Raw genomic sequence first — 16,066 nt, forward strand, 5'->3', positions numbered from 1 at the left:
TAGGGTTTTCAGAGGCCTGCTATTTTAGAAGTGGATGGCCAATCCTTCTTCCTAGTCTGTCTCAATGTGAATGTTCAGATTTAGAGAAGTATTAGACAGACCAGCAAGTTATTATTAACAGTAATGAATCCATAATAATGGAAAGCTGGAAGATTTCTAGAAACCATATTTTTCAAGTTAAATGGTATATATGAAAGAATTAGAGTATAAAATTGAGTTGTTTAGTAGTATAAACCAATTTAAAGACAACTGGATCCTATACATGTAAAAAATTGGATTTTATAGGCAAGTAAGGTCTCTTTTTCACTTGAGAGTATTTCAAATTTCCATTGCCATTCAAACAATTATATGATGCACATAGTATTTTATTTACAAAGTTTTTTAAACCCCAAACATTTACTTCTAAGTATTATTAGGACTCAATACTTTAAAAATGTAGTGTGGTGTTTTTAGCACAGTGAACATGATAATGACGTGAAAGCATTTATCTCACTAATTGAGGTTATCATAGAGACACTGTGAAACAGATTGGATGTGCAGGAATGTGTGCCTTTCTATATCAGGGTAAATATGTTGCTAAAAGCAGCAGAACAGATTCACTCATTCTGAATTTTCTGAGCACCACCTAATCCTCGATGCTATGCTAGGTAAAATAAAACAAAATATATGAACACTTGGCCAAATTAATAATCTAACAAATTTCTACACTCTCCTGCATTCATAATTCAGTCCCATCACCAAAAATGGTAAGAATGTAAATGAATGTCACCAAATTGTATATGTGAAAAATGTTGAATTGGCAAATACGTGTGTGTGTGTGTGTGTGTGTGTGTGTGCTTGTATGTGTTCTTGACAACCAAACAAATATCTGTAAAGGTGCCAAGAATGCCAAATCTCTGGATCCCTCTCCTTTGCTCTTTATTTTTTATTTAGTCCTTTGTAGACAGCAAAACAAACCAACTTGTTCCCGTGTAAATGAATTTATCACTGCTTTTTACTGTAGAGGCTAGCCAAATGTCACTATACATAGCTATGTGTTCTTATTGTGACATTTGACTCTCTAGATAGTTTTAAATAAAATGTTTTATTTTAATTGTGATTTTAATGAAAGTTTACAGAAAAGTTAGATTTTCATGAATTCATTGCTGCACAGTACCCCCACCCCGTTCCAGTACACTTTTTTAAATTTTCTTACATATTCATTCATTGTTATACAATTACCTTCTTCCCCCTGCCCTCCAGGTCTCTGTGCAATGTACCTCTTATGCTGGGCTATTGTTGTATATTGTTGTACATATCATGTCTAATCATATCCTCCTTTAAACAGTTCTTTCTTTCATCTATTCCAGTGCAATGTTCATTATCTATCTGCTCTTATGCTATTCGCCTCCCAAACCCTCATGTTAGACCTGCTTTATAACAGTGGTGCTATGCAGTATTTGCCATTCTAGATATTTTATGTAATACACATATATAAATATGTAGATAGGTAACTTTTTCCCCTTAAGCAACAAAATAGCACTGGCGCTGCAAGGTACCTTAACCTAAGGCCAGGCCACTAAGTGAGCATTCTGGGTGTAACTGTTCCAAAACACTATAAAGCTAAAGCCACTTGGAGGGTATCCTGTCTGATCTTTAACACAAAATAAAATAAAAAATACTCTTATATTTGCAAAAGCAACCTTCCCAAAGTAACGAGGTTTACAGGAAAGTTTTGATGATAGTCACTTACCAGTCCCAGTGGGCAGCTGAGGGCTTGGAGGGGATGGAGAATTTTCCTCCCCAGCATCTGAAACATGCTCTTGACTGGTAACTAGGAAAGGAGAAAAACAAAATTCTGCAACCAGGGAGAGAAATTTTACCCACATTGTGCCCAGCAAAAGAGATGTGAGACTGTGGCTTGCCGTTACTTGCTTGTGGAGGTTTTTTTAAAACCTTAGAGCTCTGCGCTTTGCAGCTCTTACTCTGGATTTTGAATCCATGTCCTGCTGATTGCCCATCTGTTAAGCTGCCTAGTTTAGAGGACAGCAAACTGGACCTCTGTGTAGTGTTACATTTGTCAGGAGGCAAAGGGGATTCACTGCGTCTGTCTATGTTTATATATATCTATCTGATGGTCACTCCATCCCTCTCTCCTTCCATCATCCATCCATCCCTCCATCCATCCAGGTACCTATTCATTACATAGGTAATTTTTCTATTTAGTTTTGGAGTTCCTGGGTGGTGTAAGTGGTTAATAAGTATGGCTGCTAGTGGAAAAATTAGAGATTTGAGCCCTCTTGAGGTGCCTCAGAAGAAAAGCCTGAGAATCTACTTCAGAATAATCAGTGATTGAAAATCCTACGGAGCACAATTTCCTACTTTGACCCACAGGAGGCCAGCATGAGTCAGAAACATGAGTGGGATGGTGATAGAGACGAGAATTTTGAAGTGGACGCAGTGGCCACAAAGATGCCAGAGAACACTGAAGAAAGATGAAAATGACCACAAAAAGAGTGAAATGTTGAAAAACACTGAATAGAGTGGTTGGATGCAAGTTCCAAGAAAAATGGAATGTGGGAAATTTGGATAACAAAAAGCAGAAAGTTTCTTAATAAGAATAAGAAGGAATATGTGATTAGGTATTATTGTCATGACAGGAGTCCAGAACGAAGGCTGCATAGTGGAGTGGACTTGGGGGGAGGGATTGTAAAACAATGAAAGAATTTTTCTTTTACTTTTTAAAGAGAAGGGTGTACTGGGGGGGAAGGGTAGACAGGGAGAAAAGTGCAACAATGAATGAATGGAATAAAAAAATTAAAACAAAAGAATTAAGATCTTTCAATGCAGTGTATGCTATGCTGATAGAGCTAATTATCTATGTACAAAACTAGTGTGTACATAAAATTGGAGTTTATTCTTTGATCTGTGCTTTCAATTGACAAATTGCTACATTGATGTCTTTAGACTGAATGTTGTTTTGATTAGTGAGTTAAGGTTTCTTCCCTGGCTTTTAGACCTGTCCTATCCAATAGAGTAGTCAACAGCCGACATGTTAATGATTTAAATGAGTTCAAGTAAAATACTATGGAAAATTATTTCCCTTTGTTGTGCCAGGCAGGTTTCAAGTGCCTGCTAAGTAAATAAGAATTTTGGAAAATTTGTACAACTTCTCAGTATTTAAGGCTTTCCTGATGAAATTGGTGGTGATCTTTATGTGATGTGCTTTTAATATTGAGGTATGTCAGTATCTGAAGATTTGCGTAACTTGGTGAACCAGCATCTTTTTAAATGTTACAACAGCATGCACAGGTAAAAGACAGTATGAAGTGCATGACGGCTCAATGGATTCAATGTGTCAATTGATAACACATAACAACAACAGTATATGACTAGTGATTTGTGATACATTATCTAGGAAATTCCTGGGCTCAAAGAATTTTATGTAGTTTTGCAATGATTTTATCTCTTGGGCCTTTATAGAAGGAGTTTTGGAACAGAAATTCTAAAAATAGAGAGAAGCCCTCTTTCCATTGAATATTTCATGTAGTAAGGGATATCTGTTCAGAATATCAACATGGCTAAACTGGGATCCTCAATACATCCATGACAAAAGAAAACTTATAAAATGAACTTGAAAAGTAATCATGAGTAACTGGAGTTGACTTGACAACATCTAATGACAATGTGACTGCATAAGCATTTTTTATGAACATAAAATGATGTGGATGAATTTAGATCTCCTTCAGCTGTTGTTATTTCCTTTGGGGATCAATATAAAGATACAGTATGCTTTATCAGACCTCTCCAAATACGCAACTACAGTAAAATTTCTTAAGGCCAAATTGCTTTAGAGGTCATTATAGAAAAACATAGTGTCAAGGCCATGGAGTAGGAACCAACTCGCAGCTGACTTTCTGGCTGGTTTTTGGAGGCTGTAAATTGCTCAGAAAGAGATTGCCCTTCTTTCTCCTTCAAACTATTAAACAGATATTATCTTTTTGGTCAGCTGTAAAACACAGTGCTATTTACATGCAAGATTTTTCTTGTACAGCTGAGAGTCGTTTGAAAGTCAGAGCAGGTACAATCTTGTAAGCCAGAAGGAGACATTTCAATCACTAAAGCAATTTGCCATTAAGGAGAGCTTGGCTGATAGTTATCTAAGTCTGAAGGAGTTTTCCCCATTCAACTTACTTTTTTGACAGTGTAATACTTAGGTAAGTGATAATGACTAGAGATAATAATTTGCTCTTCTTACCGAAATCTTCAAACCGGAAAGAGGCCATTAGTCTTCTCTCTCGCAGGCCTTCATGTCGGACGATGCAGTCTGCTGTGGAGGTCTTGCTGTAAGTATGCACTCTGAGTGTGCTGGTTGAATTATATTTCTTCCCATCAAGTGTGTGTTGAGTTTCACCTAAATAGCAAATTAAAAGGGCATATGAGTTTGTGACTGTCTAATGCTATTGGACATGTTTGGTTATCTCAGTCACTAATGGCTTTGGCTTGGTTGCAAACACATTCAACTTGTAGCATCAGCTTGTGCATGTTTGGTTCTCATCACAAAAGAAAGCAGGGGAGCAAGAGTGAGAAGATTCCTATGAACCTTCACAACCAAACCCCAAAGTCTATGCTGTCAAGTCTATTCCAAGTCAAAGTCACCCTATCAGACAGAGTAGAGTGCCCTCTAGGGCTTTCAAAGCACACATCTTTATGGAAATGGACTATTTACAGAATGACTAGAGGGTTTGAACAACTGACCTTTCGGTTAGCAGCCAAATATTCATCCACTAATCCACCAGTGCTCTTTTTATTCCCTTTCATTTTATTGTGGTTTAAATGAACATTTACAAAGCAAATTGGTTTCCTACTCAAACATAGCAACACAGTTTTTGCTTATGTCATTAATTAACAAGCCCTACAATGTGACTTCACTCTTCTCTGTTCGCCTCTGTGATTCTCATTCCCAATAACCCTTCTTTCCAAACCCTCTTGCCTTCTGAACTTTGTGGACAGATGCTGTCTTTTTGACCTTATGTAACTGCTTGTTCTAGGGAATGAGTGCTTCCCAGGTATTATTGCTTACCTTATAGGTCTGTCTATTATTTGGGTAAAAGTCATGCTATAGGAGTGAGTTTGATTCCAGGTTTGAGGAGTGACTAAGGGTTATATAGCTTTGGGGATTCCATTAACCTCCATCAGACCGCATGCCTGGTCATATTTACTTTTTTTTTTAAGTTTTGTTTCACATGCTGGTGTGGCCATTGCATTGCATTGCATTGCATTGCTAACTAAAATGCTGAGTGACTCCAGGGTTTGAATCCACCGGCACCTCTGAGAAAGAAAAACAGGCAGTCTCCTCGCATCAAGAGGAGCGCTTACTGCAGCATCTGGAGTGAGGGTCACCAGGAGCGGGGCACATTCTCCCCAGCAGTAAGTTTGAGTTTTGAGTTTGTGCTCATTTCAAACCCTTCACTTAAAAACAAGTTCAGTGTACTGTGGTCACACCTGATAGTGTTGTGAAACACAAAGGCCAAAGGGGTTATTTAGGTTGCAAGAATATGGGTAAATTGACAATTTCCTAATGAAGCAGGATTGACACTGGACTGGGACAGGAACCTGATCTTTTCTCTAGACTTTCACTTGGTCCTCAGTTTTCAGGAAAGGGTCCCATGAAGCTCTCAGAATCTATGTTACATAGATATTGAATGGAATTTCTGTTGAAATGTAAGCAAGCAATAAACAGCTTCCAAAACACCACGGGGAATTCATTTTCCTTCTTCAATCAAACAGCTCTAAGTTTGGACTCTCTGGTCCCAGAATAACTTTATCTGTGGTCATTGGGAGTATAACACAGTGCCGCACTATCTAAGGACAATCATATCAGTCCCTATTACAAGTATCATGCTAAAATACATTCTAAAAAAATACATTATCAACCATATGGCTGCTAGAATGTTACTCTGCTCAGACGTAATAATTCTGCTTCATCATGTAGTTTAAGAGCTTTTGCCACCTTTTAACAGGTCACAATTAACAGTCTTCCTTAACTTTCTATCTTGCTGTTGTTATGTACCTTCGAGTTGGAATCTACTCATAGCTGACCTTCTTCCAGTGGGCTTCAGAGGCAGTTAGTGGCACAAGAGGACACTGCCCATCTTCTCAAACGACAGCTTGTGGATTAGAACTTTCAATTTGAAAGCGCAGCTCGTTACCACTAGACCACTGCAATTAGCTGATTTCTATCATGTTGTATACCGTCGAGTCAGAACCAACACAGAGCTGACCCTCCTGTGGGTTTTCAGAGGCAGTTAATTACCGGAGAAGTTTGCTGGTGGCCTCGAACCTCTTCTCTTAGGGATTGCAGTGCAGCTTCTTGCCACTAGACCACCAGAGCTCCCTCCCTGGTATCTATCTTATTATAGGCTATTTTAAATTATTTATTATCTTTTCAAGACTAAGGCATAATCTAATACATTTTTAAAGATGATTTATCTGGAAAGAGTTGATAAAATAAATGGAATACTGGCCAGTGGCACAATCTGCCACCAGAGGGAGCTAGAACATTTAAAAACAAAGTCCTTGGCAATTTCAGTTAAGAAAATAAACCAAAAATTTATCCACTTACTGTAGAACTCAATACCGTTCCCCAGTTGCCAGGTTATCTCTGGAGGAGGCCAACTTCTTATGGTGGAGCATTTAACTACAACATGCTGTTCCCCATTTTGAGCTCTGATAGTGGAAACTTCAAGGATTGCCTTGCGAGGGCTCACTGGAAGAGAACATATCTTCCTGAGTTTTGTGCACTGGTTGGTCTACAGACCTCAACAAAGCGCGGAGCCTTATAATTGTTAAGGATCTTCCTAGGTCTGATCTCATTCACGGGCATAGTTTTTGCTTGGCATTTACCCAGAAAAGTCGTGTTAAAGGGCTTTTGTGTGCTGGTCAAGCTCCTAGGGCTGCCAGTCAGAACAATTATTGGTCCAAAACTAGTCCCCCTTCCATCACCCACAGTCAGAAGAACATGAGTAAGTTCTCCAAACTTCTTTCTGAGTTTTATTGGTTTCCTTGCCTGTTAAGAAAAATCTCTTTGTAAACTCCAAGTCTCTTCTAGCCTTACACATTCATGAGTACACTGTGAATTCCTCTTAGTGCCCAGGATGCATTTCTTTTATAAAGGGCAAGTGGATCTTTTTTTCTTACCACTCTTGTCCTGAAAAACCTTTTCCATTTGACCTCACACTTTGATCCAGAACTTCATGCTTCCACATCTGCTTACTTAGTCATTCTGTCAATGAGTCATTTCACCAACTAAGCATTAGATGTGTTAGATGCTGGTGATATATAGATGGGAAGAGGGATAAGAAGATGGCCTTTTAGCAGCTAATTGTGTAGTGGTGGACCCAGCCTTTAAGCTGTTCCTAGGAGACGCTGTGTGCTGAGTGTTGAGATGGCTGTAAAACTCAGAGGAAAGTGCTCCTTATCAACTACTTTCCTGCAAGGCCCTCACGGCAGACACCATGATGCAATAACTCAAGCGAAGTCTAACAAATCCATTTTATGTGGGGTTGAGTTGGTAAAAAACAATAACTTTAATTGATCTGCTCTGCAAACCCATACACAGCGAAACATCCACAAGGAAGTAAAGATAGTGAAAGTCATACTGGATACAAGTGGCCATTCATAGAAATGAGTGAGTCCAGGATATCACCAGGCTTACTTTCTGTTTCTGCTCCAACAGAGGATAGCATTCTCTATGGGCAGAAGATGTCTGAGAATGGACTAGCCCTTTCAATCTGAATAAATACTGTATCTCAGTACATGCAGTTACAGAATTTTACTTTCTTTCTATACATGCCTTGATTTCTTTAGGGTCAGAGACAGTGCCTATTTCATCTCTGATTCCTGAAAGCATAGCATGTTGCCTGCAACAGAGGCGAGGCTTATCAAATATTAACTGTCTTCTTTTTCAGTTATCCAGAAAGGAGATGTAATTAGCATCAAAGACAAATTTTACAGGCTTTATCCAGAACTTGGCTCAAGGATGCCACTCAAAATGTCCTCTTGTTTCCATTCAACAGAAGTAACCTAGGCTATGCCTTGGGTACATAATGTTATCGGTATATATCTAGATATGTAAAATATTAATGTATAGTACCATGATTCTATGCTATAGAATAATATGAATATTTAATGGAAGTATGTAAATGTATCTATGTAACACTAATATGTCAAGCTTGGAAAACAAAAGCAATACTCTAAGTATACTGCTCCTTATCTGGCTTTACTTGCATCCCAGCACATACCTAGTACAATCACTTTCACTTCCTTTGTTCTCACGGAAGTGTTGCTGTAATGCAAACACTTGTACACGCCTTCGTCTTGCAGAGTGATATTAGGCACGCTGATGGAGAGCTGGCTGATGGAGTGATGAAGAAGCTGGTATTTGGAATTTTTTAAAGCTGTTCAAGAGGGAAAAAGGAAAAAGAGGTTGTGAAGAAAAGCATCAGATGAATACCGCCTCTCAGTAGTTTTATTATTTACAGGAATAGCTTGATTGTCTCAATTTCAAGAAATAAATGTCACAGCTTTGATTTTGCTGCCTTCAAAATTCTAGTGACAGCGGCTGGATGCCTCTTGCTAGGTCGAAGTCAGTTTAAGAAACTAGATATTTTGATACTGTGATCTGCAAAATAAACAGACTTTGATATTTTTTTGTTGTTGTTAGTTTCTAGCTGCTTATAAATAAGAACACTGTGCTAACTTGGGGTTCAGACTGTGGGAGGGTTTTAAATTAGATGTATGTTTTTTTTAGATGTATGTTTTAAAAGATGCTGAAAAATGGCTTAGAATAATTTACATCTTATCTCATCACAATAAATGTGAAGCGTACAAAAGAAATAGGCTGATACTCGTAACTCCGGCTAGGTGCCTTCCGTTTTAATTTTACAAAGGTCATTATAAGGTGAAATTTCTCAAAGATGATGACTGAGACCTTCTAGGTGTTTAGACAATGGTAAAGCAGAAAGTTCCAGGATGTTCCAGCCAATAGTAACCACTTCTACTGCAATTTAAAGAGCAAATGAAAGGTTCCTGAAATGATTGGTATTCCCCTCCCCTGCCCCTTTATTTTACTGTTAAGATTTATAATATGCAAAGGTGATGAGACTTCATCTCACATACTTTGGGTATATTACCAGGAGGGTCCAGCCCTTGGAAAAAGACATACTTGGAAAAAGACATACAGAAAAGGATAAGAAGACCCTCAGGAAGATGAATTATACAGTGACTACAATAGTGGGCTTGAGCATGGCAGAGATCAGGAGGGGGTGCAGGATAGGGTAGGACTTCTTTCTATTGTACATGGAATAGCTATGAGTCAGAGCAAACTCAGCAGCACTTAACAACAACAAACTTGTATTTTGTATGGGCAGCTATGAGGTCCATGACATACAACATAGTCAAGGAAGTCTGCAACACATAACACAGTCAAGGACTTCTCAACACCTTTGTAAGCTCCTGTCCTTTCACGTGCATTTGTGAGAGGCGGAATGACTACACGCCCATTCTAAGTAACACATGATGTCAACTCCTATCGCTTCATGGTCCCAATTTTAGGCTCAGACTGGCAGGAGGAGGAGAACTGGCAGGAGCGATGCTTTGTGGTGGCAGTCTGGATTCTCAGATAGGAGATAAAGCAGGTGACTCCAGATGTGAAGTGATGGTGTCAGCCTGCCACCTGTCACTCATTGTGTTGTCAATCATTCCAAGACCACAGAGAGTCAGAATGTAGACGTGGGAGGTGCAGTGCGGGACACACAGGAAGGCTCTCTGTCATTTTAGCCCCCTTGACGAGCCCTCCTGGTGGTGTTTCCATTTCAGACTTCCTGTCAGAAAGAGCGATGATGTGTAAAGTAACAGGCTTCGAGGTGTGATTCACGTGTAACAGTGGGTGGGCTGAGACCACCCTCTGAATGAATCACATAAACTTTCTTTCCTACCACTCTGTATACTTGGAAAATCCCTCAAGTTGAGGTCTTGTGGGGTTTTATTTTCCTTTCACTTACCAGGATGGTCATTAAAAAAGATGGTAAACCCTGAGGGGGCTAGCCACTGGAGGGAAGAGCTCTTCACCTGAGGAACAACACACTTTAGAACGAGCATGTGGCCTTCCTCCACGGTCACGGTGTCGGTGATGGTGTGACTGATGCTGGTGTGGTTGACGACAAAGGTGCTGGTGTGGTTGGTGAAGGGGTCGGTTGTGTTAGTTAGAAAGGCTTCTGTGGAGGAAGAGAATTGAGGATAATCAGGCTGGTGTGTGTGAGGCTACTCTTGCACTGAAGCAAGGACTGAGTCTCCACACTTCATTCATTCATTCATTCATTTGATTCATGCAATCCCCATTCCTTGTCTAAATCTAAACATGAGTATATACATACATAATTTTGTGAGGAAAAGAGTTAACACTGTGTATGCTCATTCAGTGCTGTTGAATCAGTTCTGACTCAGGGACCCTCCACCGGGTTTCTGAGGGGGTAAATCACAATAGATAGAGACTGCCCATCCTTCTCCCTTGGAACACTGGTGGATTTGAACTTCTGGATGTGGATAACAGTGCAATGTACTACAGACTAAGACACCAGAGATCTCTATCACTAGGTATGTTGTCGTTGCTCAGTATTGTCAAGTTGCAACTGACCCACAGCTGACCTTCCAGCAAGCTTTCAGAGGAAGTAAATTGCACAGGAGGAGATTGCCCATTTTTCTCCCATGATACAGTTGGTGGATTTGAACCCCATACCTTTGGGTCGGTAGTACAATTCCACTAAACTGCCAGGGAGGTCTGGTGCTGCAATCCTAAAAGCAAGTGGTTTGAATCCACTGGTTTCTCTGTGGGAGAATGTTGGACAATCTTCTCTTCGCTGGAGGGTCAGCTATGGGTCAGTTCTGTCTCGATTGCACACCACCACCACCACTACCACATCACTAGAGCTTTCTCTCACTGTGTATAGGAATAGTAAAGTTAGCTCATGAAAAAGATGCTGACTGGAGTAGGTCTGAAAGAAGAGGGAAGGGTTTTTTTAGGAAGAAGGGGGACGTTCAACAATATTTGTTAAATACTGGGATTCCTGGGTGGAGCTGAAGGGGGATGCTCTCAGCTGCCAGATGAGGTTGGTTACCTGAACAATTGATAATCCTATTTCATCCTGAGGAAACGGAAAGAAAAACTAGCCATCGAGCACTCAGTGGAGCACAGTTCTACTCTGACACACATGGGGTTAATCTGAGTCAGAACTGACTCCATGGCAATGGTGTCTGTGTTTGATTTTGTTTTCAAATTGTACTTGGCACTTACTCTGTTATGTATGCCAAGAACTCTGCCAATTTTATCTTCAATATAATCTTCTAAAGGAAGGATTATCTTGTTCATGTCAGTGAAGGGATAAAACTTAAAGTCACACAAGCCATGGAGTTGAGCATAATATCCAGCCATGGTCATGTAACTACATCGGCCTGGCTAAGTGATGAGATCCCAGAAAACTCATTATACTGCCCTTGGCTTATAAAATAGGTGAATAATACCTTTAAGTATTACATATACATTATATATACTCTGAAATCTAAGAATGAATTTTATAACACAGTGTTTTCATGATTTGTGGAATTGTCTTTCTTTTTTTAAAATTAATTTTAATGAAAGTTTATAGAGACTTAGGGTTTCCAGTCATTCATTGTTGCACTTTTCTCCCTACCCACCCTCTCCTCCCAATTCACTCTTCTCCTTGAAAAGAAAAAGAAAAACTCTTTCACTGTTATGCAATCCCTCCCCCCAAGTCCACTCCACTATGCAGCCTTCACTCTGGACTTCTGTAATGACAAGAATACCCATTCATATGTCCCTTTCAAACAGTTCTCTCCCTCATCTGTTTTAATGCAATATACATCATTCCTCACCTACTTTTCTGTCTTGCCTCAACCCTGACGTCAGTCTTGTTTTATAACCGTGACCCTATGCAATATTTGTCCTTTTGTGTCTGAGATATTTCAATCAGCATAATGTCCTCCAGGGTCATTCATTTTGCATAATATTTCGTGAGTTCCTTGTTTTCCAATGCTGCATAGTATTCCATTGTGTGAACGGAACTGTCTTTCTTGAGACAAATTTTCTAGACTATTTTCACCTGTCTTTCTAGAAGCTGCAAATGAGATTTTTATACCACAGCAAGGACATTTTCTTACTTCTTCCCTTCCTTCCTTCCTTCCTTCCTTCCTTCCTTCCTTCCTTCCTTCCTTCCTTCTTTCCTGCCTTCCTGTCTTCCTGCCTGCCTTCCTTTTTATTTTTTAGCAAGGATATTTTCATTCTTTCCTTTTTTTATTCTTTAGCAAAGATATATTAAAACCTCTACCAGTCCGATATTCTGCAGTAGGAATTCTTCCAGGCAAATGTGGAAATCTGATTTCCCTGAATCACAACTCTCAGATGGTTTTGTGTTGTTACATTCCTAACAGATGTTATTGTTGTTCGGTGCCACAGAGTCGATCATGACTGATAGTGATCCTGTGAACAACAGATCTGAATCCTGCCTACCCTGGCCTTCTTCACCATCTCCAGCACACTCAAGGCTATTGCTGCACTCACTGTGTCAATCTACCTGGTTGAGAGTCTTCTTGTCTTTCACTGTAACCCCACCTTTTCCAGGCATGATGTCCTTTTCCAGAAAATAACCTCTCCTAGCAACATGCCCAAAGTATGTGAGATGAGGCTTTGCCATCCTTGCTCCAAGGAGCACTTCGCCTGCACCTTCTCTAAGACATAACTGTTTGTTCTCTTGGCAGTTCATGGGACAGTCAGTTCTCTTTTCCAGTCCCACAATTCAAAGGCATCAGTTTTTCTTTTTAACAATTTATTTATTTTATTATTTGTGTGTGTGTGTACCGTCAAATCAGATCTGACTGGTACAGGAGGAGATTGTCCCTCCTTCTCCAGCAGAGCATCTGGTGGATTTGAACTGCATACCTCTGGGATTGCAGTGCAGCTTCTTACCACTAGGCCGCCAGAACTCACCACATAAGTTTTTCTTCTGTTATCCTTATTCATTGTCTAGCTCATCAATTTGTTTGATTGATGAAATTGCTTGTGTGATTTATAGTCTCAGAAATCCAATAGATGGCCATCTGTGAGTCAGTTCTGACTCCACGGCAATTAGTTGAGTTCAGTTTGCCAGAAGTGATGATAAACATAAACACAAGAATATTATTGGATTATAAATTATGAATAGGAAGCCTAATAGATTTTCCTGCAATATCTTAAACCTTAAAAATAAGATAGAGTTTATTCCCTTGTGATCAATTTAAAATGTTAGGAAAAGTGCCTCAGAAAGCTGGGAAATTAACTGGTATAGATATTTTTGTTTATTCCATTCCTAGATCAGATTATTAATTTCAATCTATTACTCTGGCAGAATTATGACATTGTATTCACGTTGGTTCCCGTGGAAACATAGTTTGAAATATCCATTTCAGTCAGCATAATGGGCAATAAGGAGTCAACAAAAAAAATGTGTTTTCAAAAAAGTATTGAAGAAAACAAAGGCAAGAAATTCACTAAAGGAAACAGAAGACACATGGTAACTAATACATTTAATTTGGTCTTAATTTAAACATTTTTTAAACTGATAAAACAATCAGATCTTTTTAATGCTGTCTGGAAACTGGATACTTTAAAGAATTAGTATTAACTTTTTGAAAAGTGATAATGTATAGTTGTTATTTTGAAAATAACTATTTCTTATAGATACTGAAATATTAATGGATGAAATAGTACAATGCCAGGTTTCTCTCCAAAATAATCTCTGATTGAGGGAGTGGATTAGACTGTATTTAAAACAGTATTGGCCCAAGCTGATAATTTTTGAAGCTGAGTGGTAAGTCTGTGGTTGTACATTCCATTTTTCTTTGTCTTCTACATGTACTTGAAAAATTTTCACAGTAAAGATATTTTGAAAAAAGAAAAAACTCTGAAACATGTTATAATTAAAGTTGTGTGTCAAATTGATTCTTCCTGATGAGGTTTGGTACAACTCAAATATCTCTATGATGAGATCTGCTATGAGCAGCCAATCAGTTGACAGTTTCTTCAGGGGTGCCTCCTGCATCCAGTCTAGATGGGCATTCTAACAAAGCTGGCTGGCTTTTTAGTTAATCTGAATCTTACATCTGGCTCATCATCATTTGACCTCTGGTTCTTGGGACTTGAAAACCTACCAATCTTGGATTGTTGTTGTTGTGGTTTCCAATCTTGGATTTGTTGGCTTCTACAGCCTATGAGCCAGCCACCTGCTATCTTACTTGCTGACCTTGGGTTTGTCTGCTATTACAACTTCATGAGTCAGGTGAGACCTCCAGTCTGGCATATGTCAATGGGACTTGTCAGCCTCTACAACTGTGTGAGTCAAATCTCTCTTGGTCATTATATATGTCTGATATAAGTCTCATCCAACTCATAGCTGACCCTTCAGTGGGTTTCAGAGGCTGTAAGTCACACCGAAGAGGTTGCTTGCCCGTCTTTCTCTCACAGAGCTGCTAGTGGATTCAAATAAAGTTCCTTTTGGTCAGCTGCTCAATTTCTTTCATTAATCTCTCTCTATATTATAGTTCCTCTTTTTCTGGATACTTCATGTGAACTAATAGATGTTTAGACATAATTCCAATTTCTACTGTGGCAGGAAAATAGTTAGCAAGGTAGGCGGTGGAAACGTTCAGGACTCTAGTCCAGACAAAAATAAGGAATGACTAAAACCCACCCAACCACTAATCATTCATCTCTCACCCTAAAGCTATAGAGGCTATGTCACTCGGGATATCATTACTGATATCAAGTGAATCTTGGCTGAAAGTAAAGAGTGCCAGATGGAGTCTATTTGTGTTTTATGGACTGTGTAAAGGCATGTGACTGTGGATCACAGTAAATTGTGGCTAACAATGACAGGAATGAAAATCCCAGAATGCTTAATTGTGCTCATGTGAAACACCTATGCCTAGACTAAGAAACTAATGTCTGGACAGAGCTAGGAAACACTGCATGGCTCAAAATGAATAAATGAGAGAGTCAGGAAATGTATATTCATTCTATCTATCTATCTATCTATCTATCTATCTATCTATCTATCTATCTATCTATCTATCTATGTATATGTGTGTGTATATATTTATACAATCTATATGCTGAACAGATTATTCTAGAGGCTGGACTTTTTGAAGAATAATGTGGCATCAGGATTGGATGAAGACTCACCAACAACCTGCATTGTGTAGACTGACACAATCTTGCTCAACAAAACTGAGTCAGACTTGAAGCATTTGCTGCAGAAGATCAAGGTCTGCAGCCTTATATATGGATTTCATCTGAACATCAAGGGAACAAAAACCATCACCACCAGATCAATAGACAGCATCATGATAGAGAGAAGGCAGAAATTGCTAACAATTTCATCTTGCTTGTATCCACAATCAACAAACACTCTTGGCACTAGCAGTCAGGAAATCAAAAGATAAGCTGCACTGGGAATATCTACTGTCAGTGACATCTCCAGAGTACTAAAGGACAACACTGTTAGTCTAGAAACTAAGTTGTGCCTGACCCAGACCATTATATTCTTATTTCCCTGTTATACATCTGAGAGCCGGACAGTGAATAAGGATTGCAGAAGAAGAATCACTGGCTTTGTGTTACAGTATTAAAGAAGAATATTGAATATACCATGAACTACCAAGAGAACAAACAGATCTGTCTTAGTGAAACCAGATTTCTCTCTGGAGGCAAGGATTTTGAAACCCTGCCTCACATATTTTGGGCATGTTGCTAGGAAGGACTAGTCCTTGGAGAGGGACTTCTTGCTTGGAAGGATGGAGGGTCAGTGCAACAAGAGAGAAAAGATCTGGATGAGATGGATTCACACAGTAACTGTGGCAATGGGCTCAGTTGTCAGGGATGGTGAGGTTGGTTCTGGATAGGGTAAGATTCAGAGCTGTTGTTCACAGGATCACTGAGTCATAGCTGACTCAATGGCACATAACAACAACAACAAGC

General features: G+C 39.3%; 1 protein-coding gene across 1 annotated transcript in view; it reads right to left on the bottom strand.

The window, feature by feature from the left end:
- The window catches only part of CRTAM (cytotoxic and regulatory T cell molecule), a 28,574-nt gene extending 17,104 nt beyond the window's left edge, over positions 1-11,470 (bottom strand). The window contains exons 1-7 of the mRNA XM_006895632.1: positions 11,333-11,470; positions 11,075-11,183; positions 10,044-10,256; positions 8,283-8,438; positions 6,605-6,748; positions 4,238-4,393; positions 1,733-1,813 (exon numbers count right to left, since the gene is read on the bottom strand). Of these exons, the coding sequence (XP_006895694.1) occupies positions 1,733-1,813; positions 4,238-4,393; positions 6,605-6,748; positions 8,283-8,438; positions 10,044-10,256; positions 11,075-11,183; positions 11,333-11,470 (997 nt within the window). The remainder of the gene's footprint in view (positions 1-1,732; positions 1,814-4,237; positions 4,394-6,604; positions 6,749-8,282; positions 8,439-10,043; positions 10,257-11,074; positions 11,184-11,332) is intronic.
- Between the last annotated feature and the right edge of the window lie 4,596 nt (positions 11,471-16,066).

This window comes from Elephantulus edwardii, unplaced genomic scaffold (assembly GCF_000299155.1).
Source record: "Elephantulus edwardii isolate Elephantulus edwardi_28Jun2011 unplaced genomic scaffold, EleEdw1.0 scaffold00171, whole genome shotgun sequence".
Lineage (NCBI taxonomy): Eukaryota > Metazoa > Chordata > Mammalia > Macroscelidea > Macroscelididae > Elephantulus > Elephantulus edwardii.